Source organism: Medicago sativa, chromosome 3 (assembly GCF_051527215.1).
Source record: "Medicago sativa cultivar Bolivia chromosome 3, Bolivia_mono, whole genome shotgun sequence".
In the NCBI taxonomy this organism is placed as follows: Eukaryota; Viridiplantae; Streptophyta; class Magnoliopsida; order Fabales; family Fabaceae; genus Medicago; species Medicago sativa.
This window is the reverse complement of record NC_140751.1, coordinates 31941663-31961371: the sequence shown is the minus strand read 5'-3', so window position 1 is coordinate 31961371 and position 19709 is coordinate 31941663. Positions and strand designations below refer to the sequence as shown.

At 32.2% G+C, this 19709-nt stretch overlaps 3 protein-coding genes across 3 annotated transcripts; 2 read left to right on the top strand and 1 right to left on the bottom strand.

Moving 5' to 3' along the window:
• The first annotated feature begins 1909 nt into the window (after positions 1–1909).
• Positions 1910–5065, top strand: CDF3 (cycling DOF factor 3). The gene is made up of 2 exons (XM_085751616.1): positions 1910–2247; positions 3565–5065. Exons 1-2 carry the CDS (start codon positions 2059–2061, stop codon positions 4786–4788), a joined length of 1413 nt encoding a protein of 470 aa, XP_085607742.1. The 5' UTR covers positions 1910–2058; the 3' UTR covers positions 4789–5065.
• An 8296-nt stretch (positions 5066–13361) lies between these two features.
• Positions 13362–14751, top strand: LOC146937173 (methyl-CpG-binding domain-containing protein 2-like). The gene is made up of 4 exons (XM_085757770.1): positions 13362–13934; positions 14039–14092; positions 14230–14366; positions 14571–14751. The coding sequence occupies exons 1-4, from the start codon at positions 13366–13368 to the stop codon at positions 14711–14713; spliced, it is 903 nt and encodes a 300-aa protein (XP_085613896.1). The 5' UTR covers positions 13362–13365; the 3' UTR covers positions 14714–14751.
• Positions 14752–16576: 1825 nt separating this feature from the next.
• LHCA4 (light-harvesting chlorophyll-protein complex I subunit A4) lies at positions 16577–18665 on the bottom strand. The gene is made up of 3 exons (XM_085751615.1): positions 18376–18665; positions 17174–17589; positions 16577–16866 (listed from the first exon to the last, which is right to left on the bottom strand). The coding sequence occupies exons 1-3, from the start codon at positions 18579–18581 to the stop codon at positions 16727–16729; spliced, it is 762 nt and encodes a 253-aa protein (XP_085607741.1). The 5' UTR covers positions 18582–18665; the 3' UTR covers positions 16577–16726.
• Positions 18666–19709: the final 1044 nt, after the last annotated feature.

Genomic DNA, 19709 nt, shown 5'->3' with positions numbered 1-19709 from the left:
TAAGTAGATTATTTGATTTAACCTCCCAAAATAAAGACTCAAATGAAAATTATAGAAAACAATTTCAATATGACCCAAACAAAATATTTCTATATTTGCATGTGTTTTCTATATTTGCGTTGTTTTGTTTTGTTTTGATGATGTCTTTTGCCCTCAAAATGTTGTAATGGTGTTGTAGCATTTTAGGAAACCTAAGTAATTTTTTTTGGCAGGGTTACAAAGTAAAAAAAAATTAGAAAAGAAAGAAAAAATATAAACGGAAGGAAATTTAAGTTTCAAGCTTGTCTCTTAAAATGAGTGATTCCATGCTTGATGGGGGACGGTCCCAACAAACGGTTGAAGTCGAATGAAAGCCTTCTTTAGCCATAATGTCTGCAGTCTGCACTCGTATTTTGCTCAGGCAAACTATGCACTAAACAAAAGTAAAATTCTCTTCTTGTTGTAAGGCCTTTGAGATTTGAAGAATGGTTGAAGCATGAACATGTAAGTTATGGCTACTGAAACCAATGAAGATATTCACTGCTTCCAAGCAATCATTTTCAGAAATCACATTGTGTAGCCTCGATTATGAAATATGCCAATCGCTATTTGTTTCGCACACAACTCAGCCAATAGAGCATCCACACCAACCTAAGTATTACCTTCGTCCCTAATTATAGGGCCCTTTTGAAAAAATAACGGGAATTAAGAAAATTAAAATGGTAATAAATTTGTTTGTAATTGTTATTGTTTTTACAATTTTATCCTCGAAGAGATAGGGTTAGTGTATGTTTTCAACATAGTATTTAATGATGATTGTAGAAAAAGATATAAAATAAATAGGGGTGTGTTGGTAAAAAAATTAATTAATATACTTGGAAATATCAAAGGGGTCTTGATTCCCTAACTGTTTGTATCGTTTGAAGTTACCACATGTCCTGATTATCATTTATACTTAAATTATTAAATTGTTTTTAATATTAACATTGCTAAGCAATCATTGTGAGAATAATATTAATTGATAACTTTTGTGACAACTTTCTCTTTCATACTTTCATTATGATTTTACTTTCTCTTTATTACTTTGGTTTTTGTATCAATACTTCATTTTCTCAAAAGTTGTCATATAAATGAATATTCAAATATGCTTCAATAGGTCTATGTTGAATGCTATCACTTATTTTATCAAAGAAGAATGATTAGAAAGACATACCTTACTAATGACCTCTTACACTTCACAATACTATCAAGTTGGAATCATGTATCGGAAAACACTACTGAATTTGATGGAAACTATTTTAACCTAATTTTTAGAACAACTAGTAACAAAAGATTAAATAAGAAAACAAAAAAGAAAGACAATGAACATACGATATTTGTTAAAAGAAAGACAATGAACATACGATATTTGTTAATACAGTTCGACCAATTCTGCATACCTCTACAGCTATAGAGAAGATAAAGTTCCGTTTCTATTACTGTGATGAGAATTAAGGTTTTAGTGTTACAAGTAATACGAGGGAGTATTTCTTTTATAACATCACAAAAATATCAAATCTACCATACACTCTATTTCTATTTCTATTTTGATTTATACCCCTCTTTTTCCTATCTTTTATGGTAAAAAACCTATCAGCATTGTCTCCTTGGACGCTGTCATTCACAACATAGCCAATCAACTTGCACCACGTTACCCAAAATTCCACTAAACACCAGTAAAAAACACACAAAAAACCAAAAGAAGTTGACGTGTCATTGCCACAAGTAGGGTACACGAAAAGTTATATGCAACTTAGAGAATCTTGAAAAAAAATGTTTGAAAAAGAAAATCTATTACAAGCCACAAAAACTTGTGGCCAAGAATCAAAGACCAACGCTGACGTGTCACACAGCTTTTAGCTTAAACGGATCAAAATCCAATTCGTCGTGCACTCATTTCATTGCCAACATTTTTCCTCGAAAAAACCGAAACATCTTTCTTCAAAACAAACATAAACCTTAACTAATAACTGTCTCGCGCGTTTTTTTAACTTCCTTTTGTTTTTGTTTCGTTGTGTATGTTTGGATCTTTAAGAAAAAATGATTGAAACTAAGGACCCTGAAATTAAGCTCTTTGGGAAAAAGATTCTTTTTCCTGGGGAAGGTGAAGCTCTTATCACTGCTGGTGAGGAAAATGTTTCGCCGGTGGCGGCGATGGATGTAGAAGAAGAAAGAGATGAATATTATAGTGAGTCTGAGAATGAAGATGAAGAAGAAGAAATCGAGAAGGTACAATTTTTTTTTTATAAATTAAAGTATGATATTGCACGCAATTAATTGTAGATACTAAAGATTTTTATATGATTAAGGAGACCTTTTTGTTTTCTGTATCGTGCATGTTTGATATCACGGTGGTTTTGTCAAAATCATAGACTGCAACGACTGTGATACTAAACATGCACCACGAGTATCTATTTGTTGTGTTTATTGAAAAAGTCAATATGATTGGAGATGTCTTGTTTGTATGATTTTTTTTTTTTTACATGATTGTTTGTATGATCTTATTATAGGTTATTTTCTTATCTCGAGCTTTATCTCTTTAAGATGTCAAAATTAAATAAATTTGAGCATAGGGTAATGGATTGGTTTTTCTTTATCCTTTTTTACAATTTTTTCTATATGGTTTTGATTTTTTCATGTTCTGAAATTTACCCCTTTTTGAAAATCTTTGTAGTAGTATTTAGATTTTTAGGGAATTTTCAATTTTTACAAGTTTTTTGATTAAAAAAATTTAGGATCGTGTTTTCTAGTTCAATTTTCTTACTTACTTCCGAAACAGAGTTTTGGAAAAAGACTTGATTAGTTTTTTCTTTTTAATTTTTACATGAAGTTGGTAAGGACTTGAAATAAAGTTTTTGATTTTTTTTTTATGTTTTGGTTAATTTTATTTTTCATTTAATCACCGATTAAAACCAGACAACAAACAATTTCAGTCAAATATACTGAGACAGCAGGTATTTATTTTACATTAAAATAAATTGACTAGACCTTCCTATGAGCAGTATATAGTTGAAAAGTTCTACTTCTACTTAAGTCTTTTTGTTTATAAACTCATTTATACTTTTACTTAGTCTGAATATCTAATTTATGTTTATATACCTCAATTGATGCAATATATATTTTTCAATTATAATATTCAGTCACACAGAAATTATATATATCTAATTCATATGAGTTACTAAATTTAAATTATTTTCATACTTTGATATACTTTTATTATTTAATAAGCATGTTAAATGTAACCAAAAAAATAAGCATGTTAAATTTCTTCAACCTTTTCTTGATGTTCTTTTTGTTTGAGTTATAATCTAATTTGAATTTATAAAATTGCAAATTATGCACTTATGCTCTTGGATATGCAGGACTAATACTTCAGATTTGGAAAAATGTTTGGTGTCTGACTTTGACACCACAGCGACACATACAATAGTTACATTAAATCATTTATATTGTCTCAAATAATTAGCGGTGTCAACATGTTAGTGTTGATGCTGTGTCTCATGTTCATCATTAATCTTTAATGAAAACATTGTGTCAAATTAATAGGATCCTGAAGCAGATAAAGATGCTGAGAAAAAGAAAGAAGCTGATCCTCCACCAGATGCCGCAGAGATCAAGAACGACAACAACAATTCCGCAGCAACATTGGGTATTCAGAACCCGAAAACACCTTCCATAGATGAAGAAACTTCAAAATCCGAAAATGAACAAAGTGATACAACACCAAACAACAACAACGCTCAAGAGAAAACACTAAAGAAACCAGACAAATTACTCCCGTGTCCACGCTGCAACAGCGCGGACACAAAATTCTGTTACTACAATAATTACAACGTCAATCAGCCGCGCTATTTTTGCAAGGCGTGTCAAAGATATTGGACTGCAGGCGGAACCATGAGAAATGTTCCGGTCGGTGCAGGGAGAAGAAAAAATAAGAACAACTCTTCCTCACATTATCGCCACATCACCATCTCTGAGGCTCTTGATGCAGCAAGAATTATTTCTCCTAATGGAACTCATCATCTTCAAAATTTGAAAACCAATGGTAGAGTTCTCAGCTTTGGGTTGGATCATCCACATATCTATGATTCATTGTCAAATGATCTCAATCCTGCAGAGAAAAAGGTTCTCAACGACAATCGAAATAATGGTGATTGTTTTTCGAGTGCATCTTCTGATACAATTTCAAAATCTATGGAGGAAAGTGGTAAAAACATGTCACAAGAATCATTGCCAAGCCAAAATAATGGTTTCATTCCTCAAGTTCCATGTATGACTAGTGCTCCTTGGCCTTATACTTGGAGTTCCGGCGCAATTCCCTCGCCACAAACTTTGTGTCCTCCGGGATTTCCCATGTCATTTTACCCTGCTCCTTTTTGGAATGTTCCTTGGTTTCCGGCTCATGCTCCCGCGGCAACTCCAAAGTCTAGTCCGAAATCTCCAACACTCGGGAAACACTCGAGGGATGATGATAACAACAACGACGAAATTGCTGCTAAACAAGACCATTTGCAAACAGAAGAATCACCAAAACAAAGAAATGGGTGTGTTTTGGTTCCTAAAACATTGAGAATTGATGATCCAAATGAAGCTGCAAAGAGTTCAATTTGGGAAACACTTGGAATTAAGAATGAAGGTTTGAGTAGAGGTGGTATGATTAAGGCTTTTCAATCAAAGAAAGATGGTAAAAACCATGTTCAAACCTCTCCAATGTTGATGGCTAACCCTGCAGCTTTAGCTAGATCACTTAATTTCCATGAGAACTCTTAAATAAGAAATAATCCTTTTTGTATTGTGTTTGAGAATTGAGGTTAGTCACTTCTTCTCTTGAGACGGTGACCATCTTTCTCACCAATGTGCATTTGATTGGACTTGTTGACCTTGGTTGGTAATCTCAGCACAAGAAAGGAGAACTAATTTTGTCTCTTTTTGTGTAACCCTATGAATAGGTGTTTATATTTTATGTGCTTAGCTTGTTGGGTATGAGTTGTTGTACATATAAATATATGTGAAAAAACTTTCTAGTTATGGGAAAGATCTTTACTAAGTATAAGCTCTTCACTCTTGAGATGTTTACTGCAGAAGAATCAATGCATGCTCTAGGTAATTCACAATTTCTCTAAACATGAACATCACAAGAGGAATCTCCTTTTTCCATGATATATGATTGAAAAAGAAGTCCAAAACTAGAATATAACCACACACAATGAACACATAATTAGTGGATAATGGATACTCTTGTCATATTCATGTCTCTTGTGCACTTACAAATCTACATAATGAGGGAATCATCAATTTGATCCTTAAATTTGGATGATGGTAGTTTGATCCAATAACTAAAATAAATTCAAGGAGAATTTAAGGAATTGAAAATTGTAATTTATTTTAGCACAAAATCTCAATTTTTTCAATTTTATGTGATACGTTAAGGACTAATTTGTTATTTTATGATTAAACTTTTAAAAATTACTGTTTTCTATATAACTCGGATATCCTTCGGCTTTGCACACAACTGCAGAGACTAATATTTCATGTTAGGTAAAACCTCGATGAACGGCAAAACTCTTAAAAAGATTTCCTTAATAAATTACTGAATTCTAAACAACAAAAGGAAGCATTTTGTTTTGTTTTTATCCTAAGGAATTAATTATTCCAAGAAATGCCCTTGGTAAAAGAAGGGTAGAATTGTGTGGGATTTATATATTGTAGTATTGAAGACTCACAAAGGTCTCCTTGGAGACTTGAGAGGATAAACTAGTTCCTAAACTTTGCCAGCTAGCTCTCCTTTTTCTTCACCCAAGGATCTAAACAACTAGCATAAAAGCAGGACCACTAGAATAAATTTTCTTTATGTTTTCCATTTCTTTCCCCCTACCCCCACTGAAGTGTTTTCAGGGTGGAAGATATTGCCACCTGTTTTAATATATGGTTAAATTAATATAATTATTTATCCAATTTTATTAAAATTAAAAAGAAGCTTCATATTTTCAATAAAGGCTGTATAAAATAATTCTACACCATTGATTCCCTCAAAAATAATTTTACACCATTGATAATGAAAGATTGATTATTTTAAGATAACATAAGGTGTCAAAGATAACGACTCCTCCTAGTCTTCCATACACACGGCAATTGAAGGTTCAAACAAAACATATTTTGTCAATAAATAATGTTATTTGAACACCCATCTACTTAACAACTTATAAAATAACTATAAATTTTCAAAGAAATGTAGTGATTGACACGAAAACCAAAACAATATAGAGAGAAAGTTAAAACATTATATAAGTATAAGAGATAAAGTTGTTACAAAAATTGTCATAAATTGGTTATACAAATATCATTTCTCTTTCTCTATATAATAAAAACAAAATATCATTGTACCGAAAAAAAAAAAAACACAATACTATCATATTTTATCAACAAAGCTAAAAACATAAAGTCGTATACTTCCAAATCCAAATGATTACAACTCGCGAAATAATGTCAAATTGGGGTTTTTTTTCCTTGAAATAAAATTTGGCTTACTATCTAAGTAATACTTAGAATATTTATTTGTATATTTTAATACTACTTTTTACACAATCTTGAAAAAATTGTTTTTTAATAAAGTCTCGTACAAGATCATAAGGATTTGATAAATTATTATATAATAATTAAACACTTGTATATTTAAAATATTTTCAAAAACCTTTTTATCTACAAATTATTGAATATTCTTCAATGTATACACACCACGTATTGAAATTATATTAAAATATAGGGTAACGTTAACCAGTGCCCCTGGAGCACTGGTTAAGGGAGTAAATATAGTAATATGACCTTGGAACTTGTGCAGTCAACTCATTCAATGTTTAAAAAATATTATTTTTAATTTAAAACTTTCTTTTTCTGGTTTTTTTAACCAGTGCCCCGGGCACCGGTTAACATAACCCTAAAATATATAGACTAAAAAGTTATATTAAAATATGTTAGATATTACAACTAAAATTGTCTCACAACTTTGGTGGTGGATCCATCAAAACCAGCTCAACTTGTGTCGATAACCAGTCAGGCATATGAAAGGATAGATATTTTCTCTGCTTCAATTAAATCCAAGCCACAAATTGTGAATAAGAGGAGTTGGGATGGGTCCCTTAAACGCAAAAACAGGACACATTGACATTACATCCTCTTCCTCTTGTCATTGCACCCTTTGTTACTTTTGTCTTTTTGGTTCTCTTCCTTTTTGCCCTTTTCTTTTTCTAAAAGAAAGCAACCATTCATTTATTTTTCTTGATATGATGTACTCCCTCCGTTTTAAAATATAAGTAAAATTTATTTTTTAGATTCATTCATTTAATGATGTATGTAATACATATTATGGACCACATACATCATTAAATGAATGAACCTAAAAAGTAAATTTTGCTTATATTTTGAAACGGATGGAGTATATGTCAAATTTTCATTATTAGGGAGGCAAAATAGTTTGTTAAAGCATCCACAATTGAGACATTTAATTTTGAGGTTTTAAACAAGTCTCATGTGTATATATCACTATTTTATAAGTTTTTATAATAATAGTATCTAATAAGCATTCAATCACTCTAATGGAGACCTCTAACAAAAGGTCTAAATGGATCACACTAATAACTATTTATCATTTGAATTTTAACAAATAACAATACAATAATATTTTAATAAAAAGTATTGCGAGGTCCACTTAAGAACGAGGGTCTTAAGTGAGACCTTAGGTTTTAGAAGACCCAAAAAAAACTCCCCAATGGGGGTACCTATTAGGTACCGATTCTTAAATGGTGAAGACCTCACCATTGAGGATGATCTTAGTAGTAGACATGATTTTCAATGAGAAATGATATTTGAACAACAATTTTTTGACAACTTTTGTGACAACTTTCTCATATTGATGTAAGAGGGTTTCCTTAGTAGTTTTATAAGTATTTTATTATTGAGTCTTGTTAACGAGTGTCCATGGGGCACTCTTTAAGCATTCCTAATGAAGAAATTATTCTTTAAAAAAAGTAAAGACTTCAATTTCCAATGCAATAACTGCAGAAACTTTCATAAAATCTTACTTACTACTTTAGGTGCTTAAAGAGTGCTCCGGAGGCATTCGTTAACATTTCCCTTTATTATTTCAGCCTAATTTTATTAGGGTGGTGTTAACTTGTGCCTTGAGGGCACAAGTTAACATTTCTCATTTTATTATTTGTTTGTTTTTTTTTAGTTTGTTAGTTTTAACCCATCAGTGTTTTGTTATTTCCCTATTTAAGCTTAACAGTTGTAGCCAGAGAGACAACTTTTATTCATTCAATAACTTTTATTCATTTAATAATATTTTAGAGAGTTTTCTCAATTTTTGGTGGATTCCAGAACTCTATTTGCACGAGTTTGTCGCTTGCAAACTTGTTACTTTTCAATCTAGGTTTAGAGCTTGCTAATCCTACACTTATGACTGTGTCAGTTGGCATCATAGCAGGTTTCTCCCGTTCTTTTCCTAACGTGATTAGCTATGAGAGATCAACCGGTTACAAGGGAAGAACTTGACAGTTTAATTGCGGCCTCCAAAGCTCTGTCAAATCAGATGGCGACGTTGACAGCTAAGGTTGACAACCGCAACAACAACAATTGCAACTACAACAACAAAAACAATCTGAACAGGAGAGGAGAACCAATTCCATCATCTTAATAACCCAATTGAATCAATTTTATTTTCGTTATCATTTACTTATTAATATTTCAATTTTTCATAAAAATAAGTTTTAACAAGTTAAGTGCTTATCCAAGTAAGTGATTATCGAATTATAGGTTAATCAACATAATAAATCGATATCATTCTCAATGCAATGATCAAATGTACACCCTCCGGTCACTATTATAAGCAAAAATTAACATTTTATATTCATTCATTAAATGATGTATTTGGTCTATAATAAAGACTATGTACATCATTTAATGAATGAATCTAAAATTGTGATTTTTGCTTATAATAGTGACCGGAGGGTGTACAAGGTTAACATAATAATCACGTTGTTCAAATACTCATGAGATAATTAAATAATAATATATTAGAATTAAAAATGAAAGTCATGCTTAATAGTATATCCTAAGCTAAGACATCAAGCTAATTTTCACATCCTAATTATTGTTTAGAATAAAGCGGCTGATAAATTATGAGAAGCATACAAATCACTTACTCTTAAAGCTTATTAGGTCTTGCTAATCACTAATCCTAATTTTTTTCCTCTAATATCATGCATTAACTTCTGTTAGTGTTAACCCTAAAAACTCTCTCTCTATTCCACTGATTGAATTTCAAAGACCATGATTTTAGGAATCAGAACAACGTGCCATTTTGATGCAATGTATGGCATTTAATTTCAACTATTGTTATGCCGCATAGAAAAACGGTGCCTCTCCACTCAGCCTATTTTTCGTTTTCCCATACATGTTCAATGCTTTTCCCATCTGCTTTGCTATCCTATATATATTACTAAGTTATTTTGCTGATCATTTTCATCTTGGTTGTTTGTTCTTACTGTAAATTGCTAACATAACGAAAAAATAAAGAAAATATGTCTTGCTCTAACCCTGAAACGTTGTTGTCCTACCATGCACTAACTGGTAAAACAAGTTTAGCTTTCATAAAACAAGTTTTGCTTTCATTTTGATTTGAATATAATTTTTTTTCCTCTAACTCAATTTTTAGTAGGACCTTTGGTATGCAACCCTGTTACTGAATTGGACAAGGCGGTCAACAAACTGCGAACCAAATACCGTTCCTATATTGTTGAATATGATATTGAGGACGTGGGTTTAAATATTTTTTCATATTATGTTCATACGTTTTACCGCTGGTTGGACTATTTTGACGTTTATTCTTTGTTTTTTTTGTTATAGGGTGTTGTGAGATTACCAAACCCCTTTGGAGCTGACTTTGGGGATGAGATCACCTGATATGCCACTTTGATTGATACAAGAGAGAACCAGTTCGAACTCTTGGTTGAAAAAATTTAACGGTGAATTTTTTTTTTCTAAGGGATGGAAGGCGTTGGGAGATTTCTATGGGATTCGACTTGGAGCATGGATCACCCTGATGTTTGTTGGTTTGGGGAAATTTGCAATGGTTTTTTGAAGGACAGGTTGTGAAGGTTATCAAGCCTCCTTTGTGTGTTGCTCCGATGCATTTTTTTTGTCGACAGAACAAATGTTGCACCAATATTCAACAATAATATGCCTCCTTTGACTGCTAACCTTTCATTTCGCCATGACAACAACAATTTTGCTGTTAATATGATGAAAAAACTAACTGAAAATGATGTTTCTAAGGGTTTTTTGGTAGGTCATATGGTTTGTTTATTTTTGTTTTAATCAGTTTTCATCTTTATGATTTACATGTCCCTGATCCAAATTACTGTACGTGATGTTCACTTTAAATGAAGGTGTTGCATTTTGGACATTTTGTGGATCAAGCTTTGGACAAGGCAAGAACAAACTTGAAGCTGGTTGATTAGTGTGGAAATTTGTGGCAATGTGTCTTGGTTTTTGCTTCTGCATCATATGGTCAATGCATGATTGGTGGTGGTTGGTGACGCTTTGTGGAGGCGCGCAATCTGACAGATGGTGTTCGTATGGGAATTGGGGCACCTGCGGCTGGAGACAATGAAACTCTCTTTATTAGGCTTTATGATAATTAGTTATTGGTGGTAGGAAAAAAAGAATAATGGGAAAAGTTGTCTCCTATATTTTATGTTATGTTGTTCTGCTTATTTGTTTCAAGTTATTTTGTATTTTCTGGATTGTGACTCTTTGAGTCGAACAGTTATATAATGAATAAATTTTTTGCTTGACAGCATTGTACTTTGTTGAATGAGTATGCGTAAATCTTAAGGAGTTTGTGTAATCAATCATTTTATTTTGAACAAAGTACACATTGTTGTATTTTATCTGTGAACTAGTAATAGACCTGCGCATTCGCACGGGTCGCGAGCCATTACGATAATTATCATTGCAATCAACATATATAAGAGAATAATACAAATAATTTGGTCAAAGATAATTTGAACAAAAAAAAAACTTTTAGTCAAGAAACTATACATAGCCAACTTCCAAAAGTTAAAACAACTTGTAAATGTTAGTAGATGTAAAGGTTTCTCTGACTTCTGACGTATACATAGTAATATTGTTGCTTAGAATTCTCTACCTATTCTTTTTCATGATCCACTAAGTGACCCCTCAATGGGAATGTCGATTGAAAATTGGTATTAATTTATTGAAGGCCTATACGAAAACATATACTTCATTCCACCTTACTGTTAATTTAAGTGTGTGTTCTAATACCATAACCATTGTTACTTCATATTTCGAATGCCAAACATTGAACCAAATTTTGGTGGATCTATAAGAGTATGTAGTATCTGATATATATGTTTATGTATAAATTATATGTAATTTTTAGTTGTGACCTATCATAAGTTTTAGTTGTTGTGCACATAATTTTAGCAAGTTAGTTATTGCTAATTATTGCCTGTAACTCTTATCTGTTTGTTTGACTGATTCCAAATAATTTTCACAATTATTTAGTGTGTTTAAATTCGTGCCTTTACAAAATGTGACATCAAATGTAGTTTACGAGAAAGTATTTCGAAATGTTTGATGTAAATGTCACTTGATGTATAAGAAATACAAACTTCACCATCTTATTACTAGACTATTATCTAGCCTTCTTATATAATATTTAAGAAGAGAGATTACAAATATATTTATGTTCTAATATGTATTTTTGTCTGTCTTAATTTTTAACTTTTCCAACTATCTAAAGTCTTATTATATTATCGAATGACATACAGCTTATAAGACCCGTGCGGCGCACGGGTCATCAATCTAGTTAATCAAAATATTGAACACACACACGCAATTTAATTTTATTACCATTTTTAAAAAAAAAATTAATTTTATTGCCAACGTTATAAGGACTTGCAGAGTCACACACAAAAGACAAATACAACAGAGAAAATAATTAAATAAATAAATAAATACAACTTATTTATAAATTAATATCAAATATATGATATGGAATTGTTTCAAAAATTTTATTTTTTTAAAGGATAAAAAATATTTATTTATTTAAATCGGATTTAAATAAAACAAATATATGATTTTGATTTTTGAAATTGTTTCAAAAAAATATATTTTGGATTCAAATAAAATGAAAGATACAGTTTTGAAATTGTTTGAAAAATATATATTGTAGATTCAAATAAAATTAAAGATATAGTTTTAAAATTGTTTCAAAAAATATATTTTAGATTTAAATAAATTCAAATATATGGTGTTGAAATTATTTCAAAAGATATATATTTTATTTAAAAATATCTAACAAGTGCACATAATTTAGTCTATAAATAGAAGTCACAGGGTGCTGAAGATCGTATGACTTTTCAGAAACTCTAGTCTCTCTGAAGCTCTTTTATTGACTTGGCTAATATCTCGTGATTGAAAGCGTTTCCACAACAAAGTTTCTTATCACTGATTCCAAATCAATCCAAAACATCTCATTTAGTGACTATTGTGTTATCTACCGAGTCTCCGTGTTACCAAGTATTCGTCAAAACTACCTATTTTCATTAGCTAACTTTTTTTTTTTTGTTCTTTTCACGAAGCCTTCTTGATCATGTATTTCGCTATGTATAGCAATGCTCTTCGAAAGTTGGTTTTTTATTATTTGTATATTCATTCATTATTTTTCTCTCATATATTGTAGGTCTCAATAGTTGACATGTTAGGGGGTCCAAATTCGTTCTATTATAGGTTCAGCCTAGAAAAGGTCCAAGGCGATTTCAAAAAGCCCACTAGGGTTATGGTTATTTTCGTTTTTTTTTTCTTCTTTAAATGGGACAACAAGCGAAAAACCCTAATACGGTTCACAAACAACTGCCCTAGCATATCGTGTCCTCTTACATGCGCTTTTTGTGTTCTTTCTTCCTACTCAGCACAGCATATTATTCCAACAGTACTTTACTTGCTCTCTCTTTCTTTTTTGTTGATTTGCTACTCTCATTGATTTATGATTTGAATCACCGTAAAAGTGTTTTGCTTATATGCTGTTTTTCATTGACTGTGTATTTTACACGATCATGTTTGGTAAACAGTTCTTTCGATTCATATTTGGAAAACCTTGTGCATAATTCATATTTGATGAATATATGCATAGATCTAGATATACAGTCCCAAGAAACATGAGAGCAAAAATTCTCGTGCTTTGAATTTATTTCATAAGCTTTATCGTTTAACAATATTAGGGTTTGATTTAAGTATATTTCTTTGATTTTTTATTTTTTTTTAATGTATCAGGTGTTAGATTTCATGGAAAATCAAATGAATCGTGCTAACTTTTGGCTTACACCAAAGAATCAAAACAAGGACCAAAAAGCTCCAACTTTTCTCAATAATGAACTATCAAGTCTTCTGGATACCATATCTGTTTCTTCTTCTTCTTCTTCCTCTTCATCTTCTTCTTGGGATGAATATAACCCATTGACAAATGAAGACATCACAAGTCAACTTCTGCTTAAACCTATGCCGTGTCGGCTAAGAATCCCTCCAAGTCCAGCTCCTAGACTTTTGCCAAAAGTTATTGCTTTCACTGTTCAATGTGCTTCCTGTTATAAATGGAGGTTGATTCCGACGAAGCAAAAATATGAAGAAATACGTGAATATATCCTTCAAAATCCTTTTGTTTGTGAAAAAGCTCGTGAGTGGCGACCCTATATATCTTGTGATGTTCCGGAGGATGTTTCTCAGGATAACAATTTGATCTGGGCTATTGACAAGGCAGACATTCCACAAACTCCACATGGATGGCAGCGATTGCTACGAATCAGAAGTGAAGGAAGCAGCAAATTTGCAGATATGTATGTATAAACAAAACATATGTAGCAATACCACTATTATGAATTTTGGCTATGAATTTCTAATTTGTTTATCATCATTTTGTTACTCTTATGATATGTTTCAGATATTATATAGCACCATCAGGCAAGAAATTGCGCTCAATGGTCGAGGTCAAGAGGTATGCTCCTTCTGCTTTGCTATCTCTTCAATGTGACGTTGAAAGCTACCTTGTCTTAATTGAATTATTGTCAGTATCATTATTAAAAATTGGCTTTCTTCTTTCTTATATTTTGCTCCCGATGCTTGTGTTTTAAGGTTCTTGGCGTATCATCCAGAATACGAAAAAATTGGTGTAACTCCTGCACGGTTCTCATTTGAAGTGCCTACGCCATTGCAAGAAAACTATGTAAGGAAGAAGCGTTCTCATGCTAAATCTGTCGAACCAAAGAAAGGTACATAAAATAGTAACTAAATCTCAAGGGCTCAAATGTATGATTTTAACTTGATGCATAAAAGTTTAGGTTGGTAAAGTGTAATTGCACCCTTACACGTTCCCACTTCTATTCTTCAGTACACCATTTTTATGTTATTGTTAATCTAGCATCTTATTTTTGAGGCACTAAGAATATTTGTGTATGACGATATCTGTGATGCAGCGATTCCTTTAGCTTGGGCAGGTCCAGAAGACGATACTAATTCGAATGACCCTGTTAGCCCTCCTGCAAAGAAGCGAACAACTCAGAGTGTCCTCCATAAGAAGAACATTAGTTCACTAGTTAAAACAGAAGGAAGGACCTGATCAAATCTCTAAATCCCTTTTTTTGAGTTGCTTATGACATTAGATCAAACCTTACTCTTTAATATGTCTTACAAATATTGAAATGTATGATTTTTTTTTATTGTTGAAAATGAACTGCTATATTGGATTTAAGGTATAATGAGTTTGGGTTGAGAAGTATTTGTCCTAGTCTTTCGAGTCCGCTATAAGTTAACTTAGAATATCAATAATATCTCTGTTCATAGTAAATATGTATGAAAGGTCATCCATACACCTACTTCACAATTAAAATACGATTATGTTATGATTTCTATAATTGAGACGACATGGAAATTCGAAATTGTGAATAAACCTTAGAAGGTAAAATTTACTCGTAAATCTTAAGTTTTGGCCTCTGACAAATTCGAAATTGGAATTTATTGCAACAGTTGTTTTATACTTTGACATAAATTTATACTCTATCAATATCTTCTCTTTAATTACCTTTTTTCTTTATGAATGTTATTTGGCCTTTTTCTTCCTCTTTGATAATCCTAACTCCTGTCATGGTTTTTGAATAATGATACGCATGTTATTTCCCAGTTTTAAAAAAAATCCACCATTTTGTTGGGTTGCCTGGAATCAGAGTTTTGAATAGTGGTTGCAATAACGTTTTCTGTCATGTCGTGATCCTTGTTGTTGCGAAGAATCACATTTAAATATGGCCAATGCAGTCTCAATTGTGGTTACTTTGAGGTACTAAAAAATTAAAACCGTTATGTCGCAGTTTAGATTGTAGGCAGACCTTCATTTTAAACTGTGACTGCTATTATGAAATTTGCATTCTCAATTTTGCAAGGCATTGTGCTACAATAGTGCTAACAAAAGTTTAATTACAAGATTTCCATCAAAACTGTTCCTCGATTTAACAAGCTATTTTCTATGCTTTGTGATAAAGATTTGTTTCATTATACCAACCATTACTCACTTGTATCTATTTTCAAAACCAGACCTTTGTAGAATGAGAATGGCTATCACACGATAGGCATAATATATGAATTTAATTAGTTAATCTCATTATAGATATTGAATTTGCTGCAATTTGTCACTGATCGAAGGCTTTCCTTATTTCTAAACCCTCTGGAAGTCACATTGGACCCTGGCAGGTCTGCTTGAAATTATTTATTTGAGAGTGATCTTATGGAAACAACTTATGGACATGTCATATCCGTTGTCAATTTGTTTTCATAAACTCTTTTTAGGTTAGTTTATGAAAATAGCTTACATCTTAAGAGAAAATAATTTGACTTTATTTTATCTTTTGTTATCAAAAAAACTTATACAATAACACTTAGAGCTCATACTTTAAGCGCGTTAAGTCAATCTGAGTAGACCTATATAAGGGGCAAGTCCCCCTTCACTTCTATTTTTTCCATTGCTAATACTCAAGACACAGACCTTTTTAAGGGAAACTAGGTTTCTCCATGCTTGGAGCGATATGTGTTGGATGATGATACAGTTTATGAAATTTGATCCTGTGAACCAAGTTGGTAATTTAATGTAGAAAATGGAAGTAAATTGAAATAATTCAGAATATTGAATGAGATATAGGTTGATAATGATTTTTTAAGTCAGTTTCGTCCAACCTAAATTCTAAAATAGTTTTAGAACTAGATCAGAGTCTACTGAGATACTCGTGGCCATTGAAAGTCACGGTTCAAATGCTCAGTCCTAGGCATGAGGAAGTCTCGAGTCTCGTTAGATGAGATATGTTCCAAAAATGGCTTTCTAAGTGGCGGGTGTCCCTAACGATAGAGAACTGTTTCAAAAGGGTTAAGCTAGATTTAACCCAAATTCAAAGAATTGTAATAGATATTTAATTTCTATTTATTATGCTTGATAATCTAAAGAACAATGTAAAACCACTTAGTTCCTCTGTACATAGAAATAGATTAAGGATCTTAACAATCATGCCCAGATGTCTTTCAAAATTCATCCATTCAGGATTACATTAGAATAACATAGGCTTTCATGTCATTGGATACAACAAACATTTTAGTTGCCCCCACTTAGTGTTTGAACAATGGTGTTGTGCCATGGGTCTGAAAGGTGCTGCAACAGGTTATCAAATGGTCCTTTTCCTGTCACATTGTGCTGAATGACAAATCCCAAGAATGCCAACATTGCCAATCTCCCTGCAAACATTTGAAATACACAAGTTTAATTCCATAGTTTCATAATCAAAAAGACAGATTAAATATAATTTTCATCCTTATGAAATTGATCAAATTTGATTTGTTAATTAGTTATGGTCAAAATATATTTAAGCAAAGACTTTTTTTTAAGAAGCTATATTGGCGCCGGGGAGCATCGAACCTGAGACCTTAAGGAGGAGCACACTCTCGGGTCTCAAGTCAACACCATCAAGCCAACCTAGGTCCCATTTAAACAAAGACTTTAATGCAGTATTTCAGGCATAGCTAGAGATAATAAAGCATTTACCATTAGCAATTTCCTTCTCTTTAGCCTCCAAAGTTGGTGCAAAGTTCAAAGGGTTAAAAATTCCACCCGGGTAACCAACCTCACCCTTTGGCAAGCTGTATTGCTTGAAGATAGGATCTTGGTTAACACTACCAGGGTTCTTGATGTCTTGCCATCTTCTAATCTCGACGTAATGGAACAAAATGAACTCAATCACAAAGAGTGTTGAAGATGAAGCAAAGTATTCTTCTTTCCCAGCATCGTACCATTTTGGAACGTTGATGATTCCAATGTTGGTGAACACTTCAGGGAGTAACATCCCTGCAACACCTAACATAGCCCAACGTCCATTCACAAGCTCGGCTTGAACAAACCATTTCAAGTTCTCTGGATCCTCGGCTAGTCCCAATGGATCGAATCCGTTGTCTCCGGGAAGACTAATATCAATACAAAACAAACACATGAACAAGTTAGTCTAACTATACAGAATAGAGAATACATTCATTTTCTGTTTTACAAACTAAATTACTTGCCTTCATCAAGTGTACACTTAAAAAAAAAAGTGTCTCATGTCGCTTAACAACTGTCTAATCACAAAGTGAGTTGTTCAATTTAGAGTGTAGCTAGATCATATTCAAAGACTCGACGACTACTCTAAATTGAACAACTCACTTTAGAGTATAAAGTGAGTAGTATCAACAATTGATTAACAAATGAAACATGAATATTTCAAGTACATAACAAACATTAATTTGTTAAAATAACACATCATAAAGAGTGAAAAATGCATCTAAATAATATATGAATGAAACAACTCTTTAAGTGAACATTTATTTACTTAACATACACATTGAAAAGTATACAGTAATATTAAACAAAGTAATGTCTATTTCTTTTATTTAATTTAATAAATTTTAATATTTAAATCAATATTACTTGACAGATCCTATACTAATAAAATAATAGCTATGCATAAGCTCAACTCAAGGGGGTATTGAATATTGATCTGTATGTTGGAGATATCATATCGAAGATTTGTCTAGCGCATCCGACATGTTTCAGTGTCACACTCGCTGCATTGATGGAACATCGACACATATAGTTACGCTCAAACACTTTAACTTAATTATTACTAATGTCTACATGTCTCTGTTAGATGTCTACGTCTGTGTCAGTGCTTTATCTGCAAAATAGTATACTAATAATAGATTTGATAGACATACCTGCCAGTGAGGTAACCAGGGGAAGCCAAACCAGGCAACCACTCTCCTTTCTTAGCTTCAACCTTAAAAGAAGCAGAAGGTGAACACCCCATTGGCCTAATAGACACTTCTCTGTTCAACTTACCGGAAGAACCAGTAAGGAACCTTGATTTCAAACCACATGGCCGGAATATGGCTGCAGAAGCCTGTGTAGTAACAGTGGCCATGTTCAACTACTAGAAATAATAGTAGTAGTGGCAGTGACAAAGAAAAAATAAAGGTTGAAAATGAAGATGGAAATGTTTTAGGTTGTTTTGTTTTCAGCATGGCATGTTTCATATGTATTTCGGTTTGGAACCATTCTTGTGGTTGTTGTGATCTGTTTATGATCAACCGTTGGTTTTGGTGATATTTTAGATCGGACGGTTGGCTTGTGCATTGGCTTATCCTTTTATCTTAATTTGTTCATTGTTGTTGGCTGGGAAAAGATTCTGTGGGGACATGAGATGTAACGATGGATGATATATGGGAGAGATTGAAATATCATAGTCATCCAATTATTGGTGGACATCTGGCTGGTTAACATTCTTTTCGATTCAGATATATCTTATATATTAAGTTGAACCATATTTACAAAAAATATATATATATATATATTTGAAAGTTCTTTGATTCTTCTTGGGTTTTGTTTGGGAGTTTGGAGGGGAAGGAAAGAAAAGACTTTAGGAGTGAAAAATAAGAGGGAAAACGAAAAAATCTTTTAAATTTTTTAAAAGGAAATGTTAACTTGTGCTATGAGGGCGCATGTTAAGAATTCCACTAATAGAAATTATGTATTGGAAATTGTATTAATTTATTGCTTAAAATGTTTAATATTAATTTTTTTTTTCAATAAAATTCTTACCATTAATGGAATGACATTAATAACCGACCCACACTATTTGTATAGTCTGGCAAGCCTTAATCAATCACAAATGCAATCTAGAATCAAATCCTGGATTATTTTAACGAATCTATGTCTCATGGATGATATTAGTAAAATGGGGGTGGGATTAACATTAGTTCGGTTAATCGGTTCTTTGGATTTCAAAATCAAGAATCAATAACCGACCCATACCAGGTTGATTCGGTTTGATTTTGGACCAAACATGACAAGATCAAATACTTTTTCAGTTTGGTTCGGTTTCATTTTTCAGAGCTTGTTTTAATGATAATGGACTCGTCAAGACTGTTGAATGATATACTTCAAACAAATTGAAAACCACTAATGATAATGGACTCGTCAAGACAGTTGAATGATATACTTCAAACAAATTGAAAACCACTAAACTAGAAGCTTGTCAAAACTGAACTTG

Coding starts and splice junctions, on each gene's coding strand:
- CDF3 (XM_085751616.1), top strand. CDS start 2,059: ATGATTGAAACTAAGGACCCTGAAATTAAGCTCTTTGGGAAAAAGATT. Junction 2,248..3,564: donor AAGAAGAAGAAATCGAGAAG/GTACAATTTTTT, acceptor TCAAATTAATAG/GATCCTGAAGCAGATAAAGA.
- LOC146937173 (XM_085757770.1), top strand. CDS start 13,366: ATGTATCAGGTGTTAGATTTCATGGAAAATCAAATGAATCGTGCTAAC. Junction 14,093..14,229: donor TCAATGGTCGAGGTCAAGAG/GTATGCTCCTTC, acceptor TTGTGTTTTAAG/GTTCTTGGCGTATCATCCAG. Junction 14,367..14,570: donor ATCTGTCGAACCAAAGAAAG/GTACATAAAATA, acceptor TCTGTGATGCAG/CGATTCCTTTAGCTTGGGCA.
- LHCA4 (XM_085751615.1), bottom strand. CDS start 18,581: ATGGCCACTGTTACTACACAGGCTTCTGCAGCCATATTCCGGCCATGT. Junction 17,590..18,375: donor CCTGGTTACCTCACTGGCAG/GTATGTCTATCA, acceptor TATTGATATTAG/TCTTCCCGGAGACAACGGAT. Junction 16,867..17,173: donor AGAGAAGGAAATTGCTAATG/GTAAATGCTTTA, acceptor AAATGTTTGCAG/GGAGATTGGCAATGTTGGCA.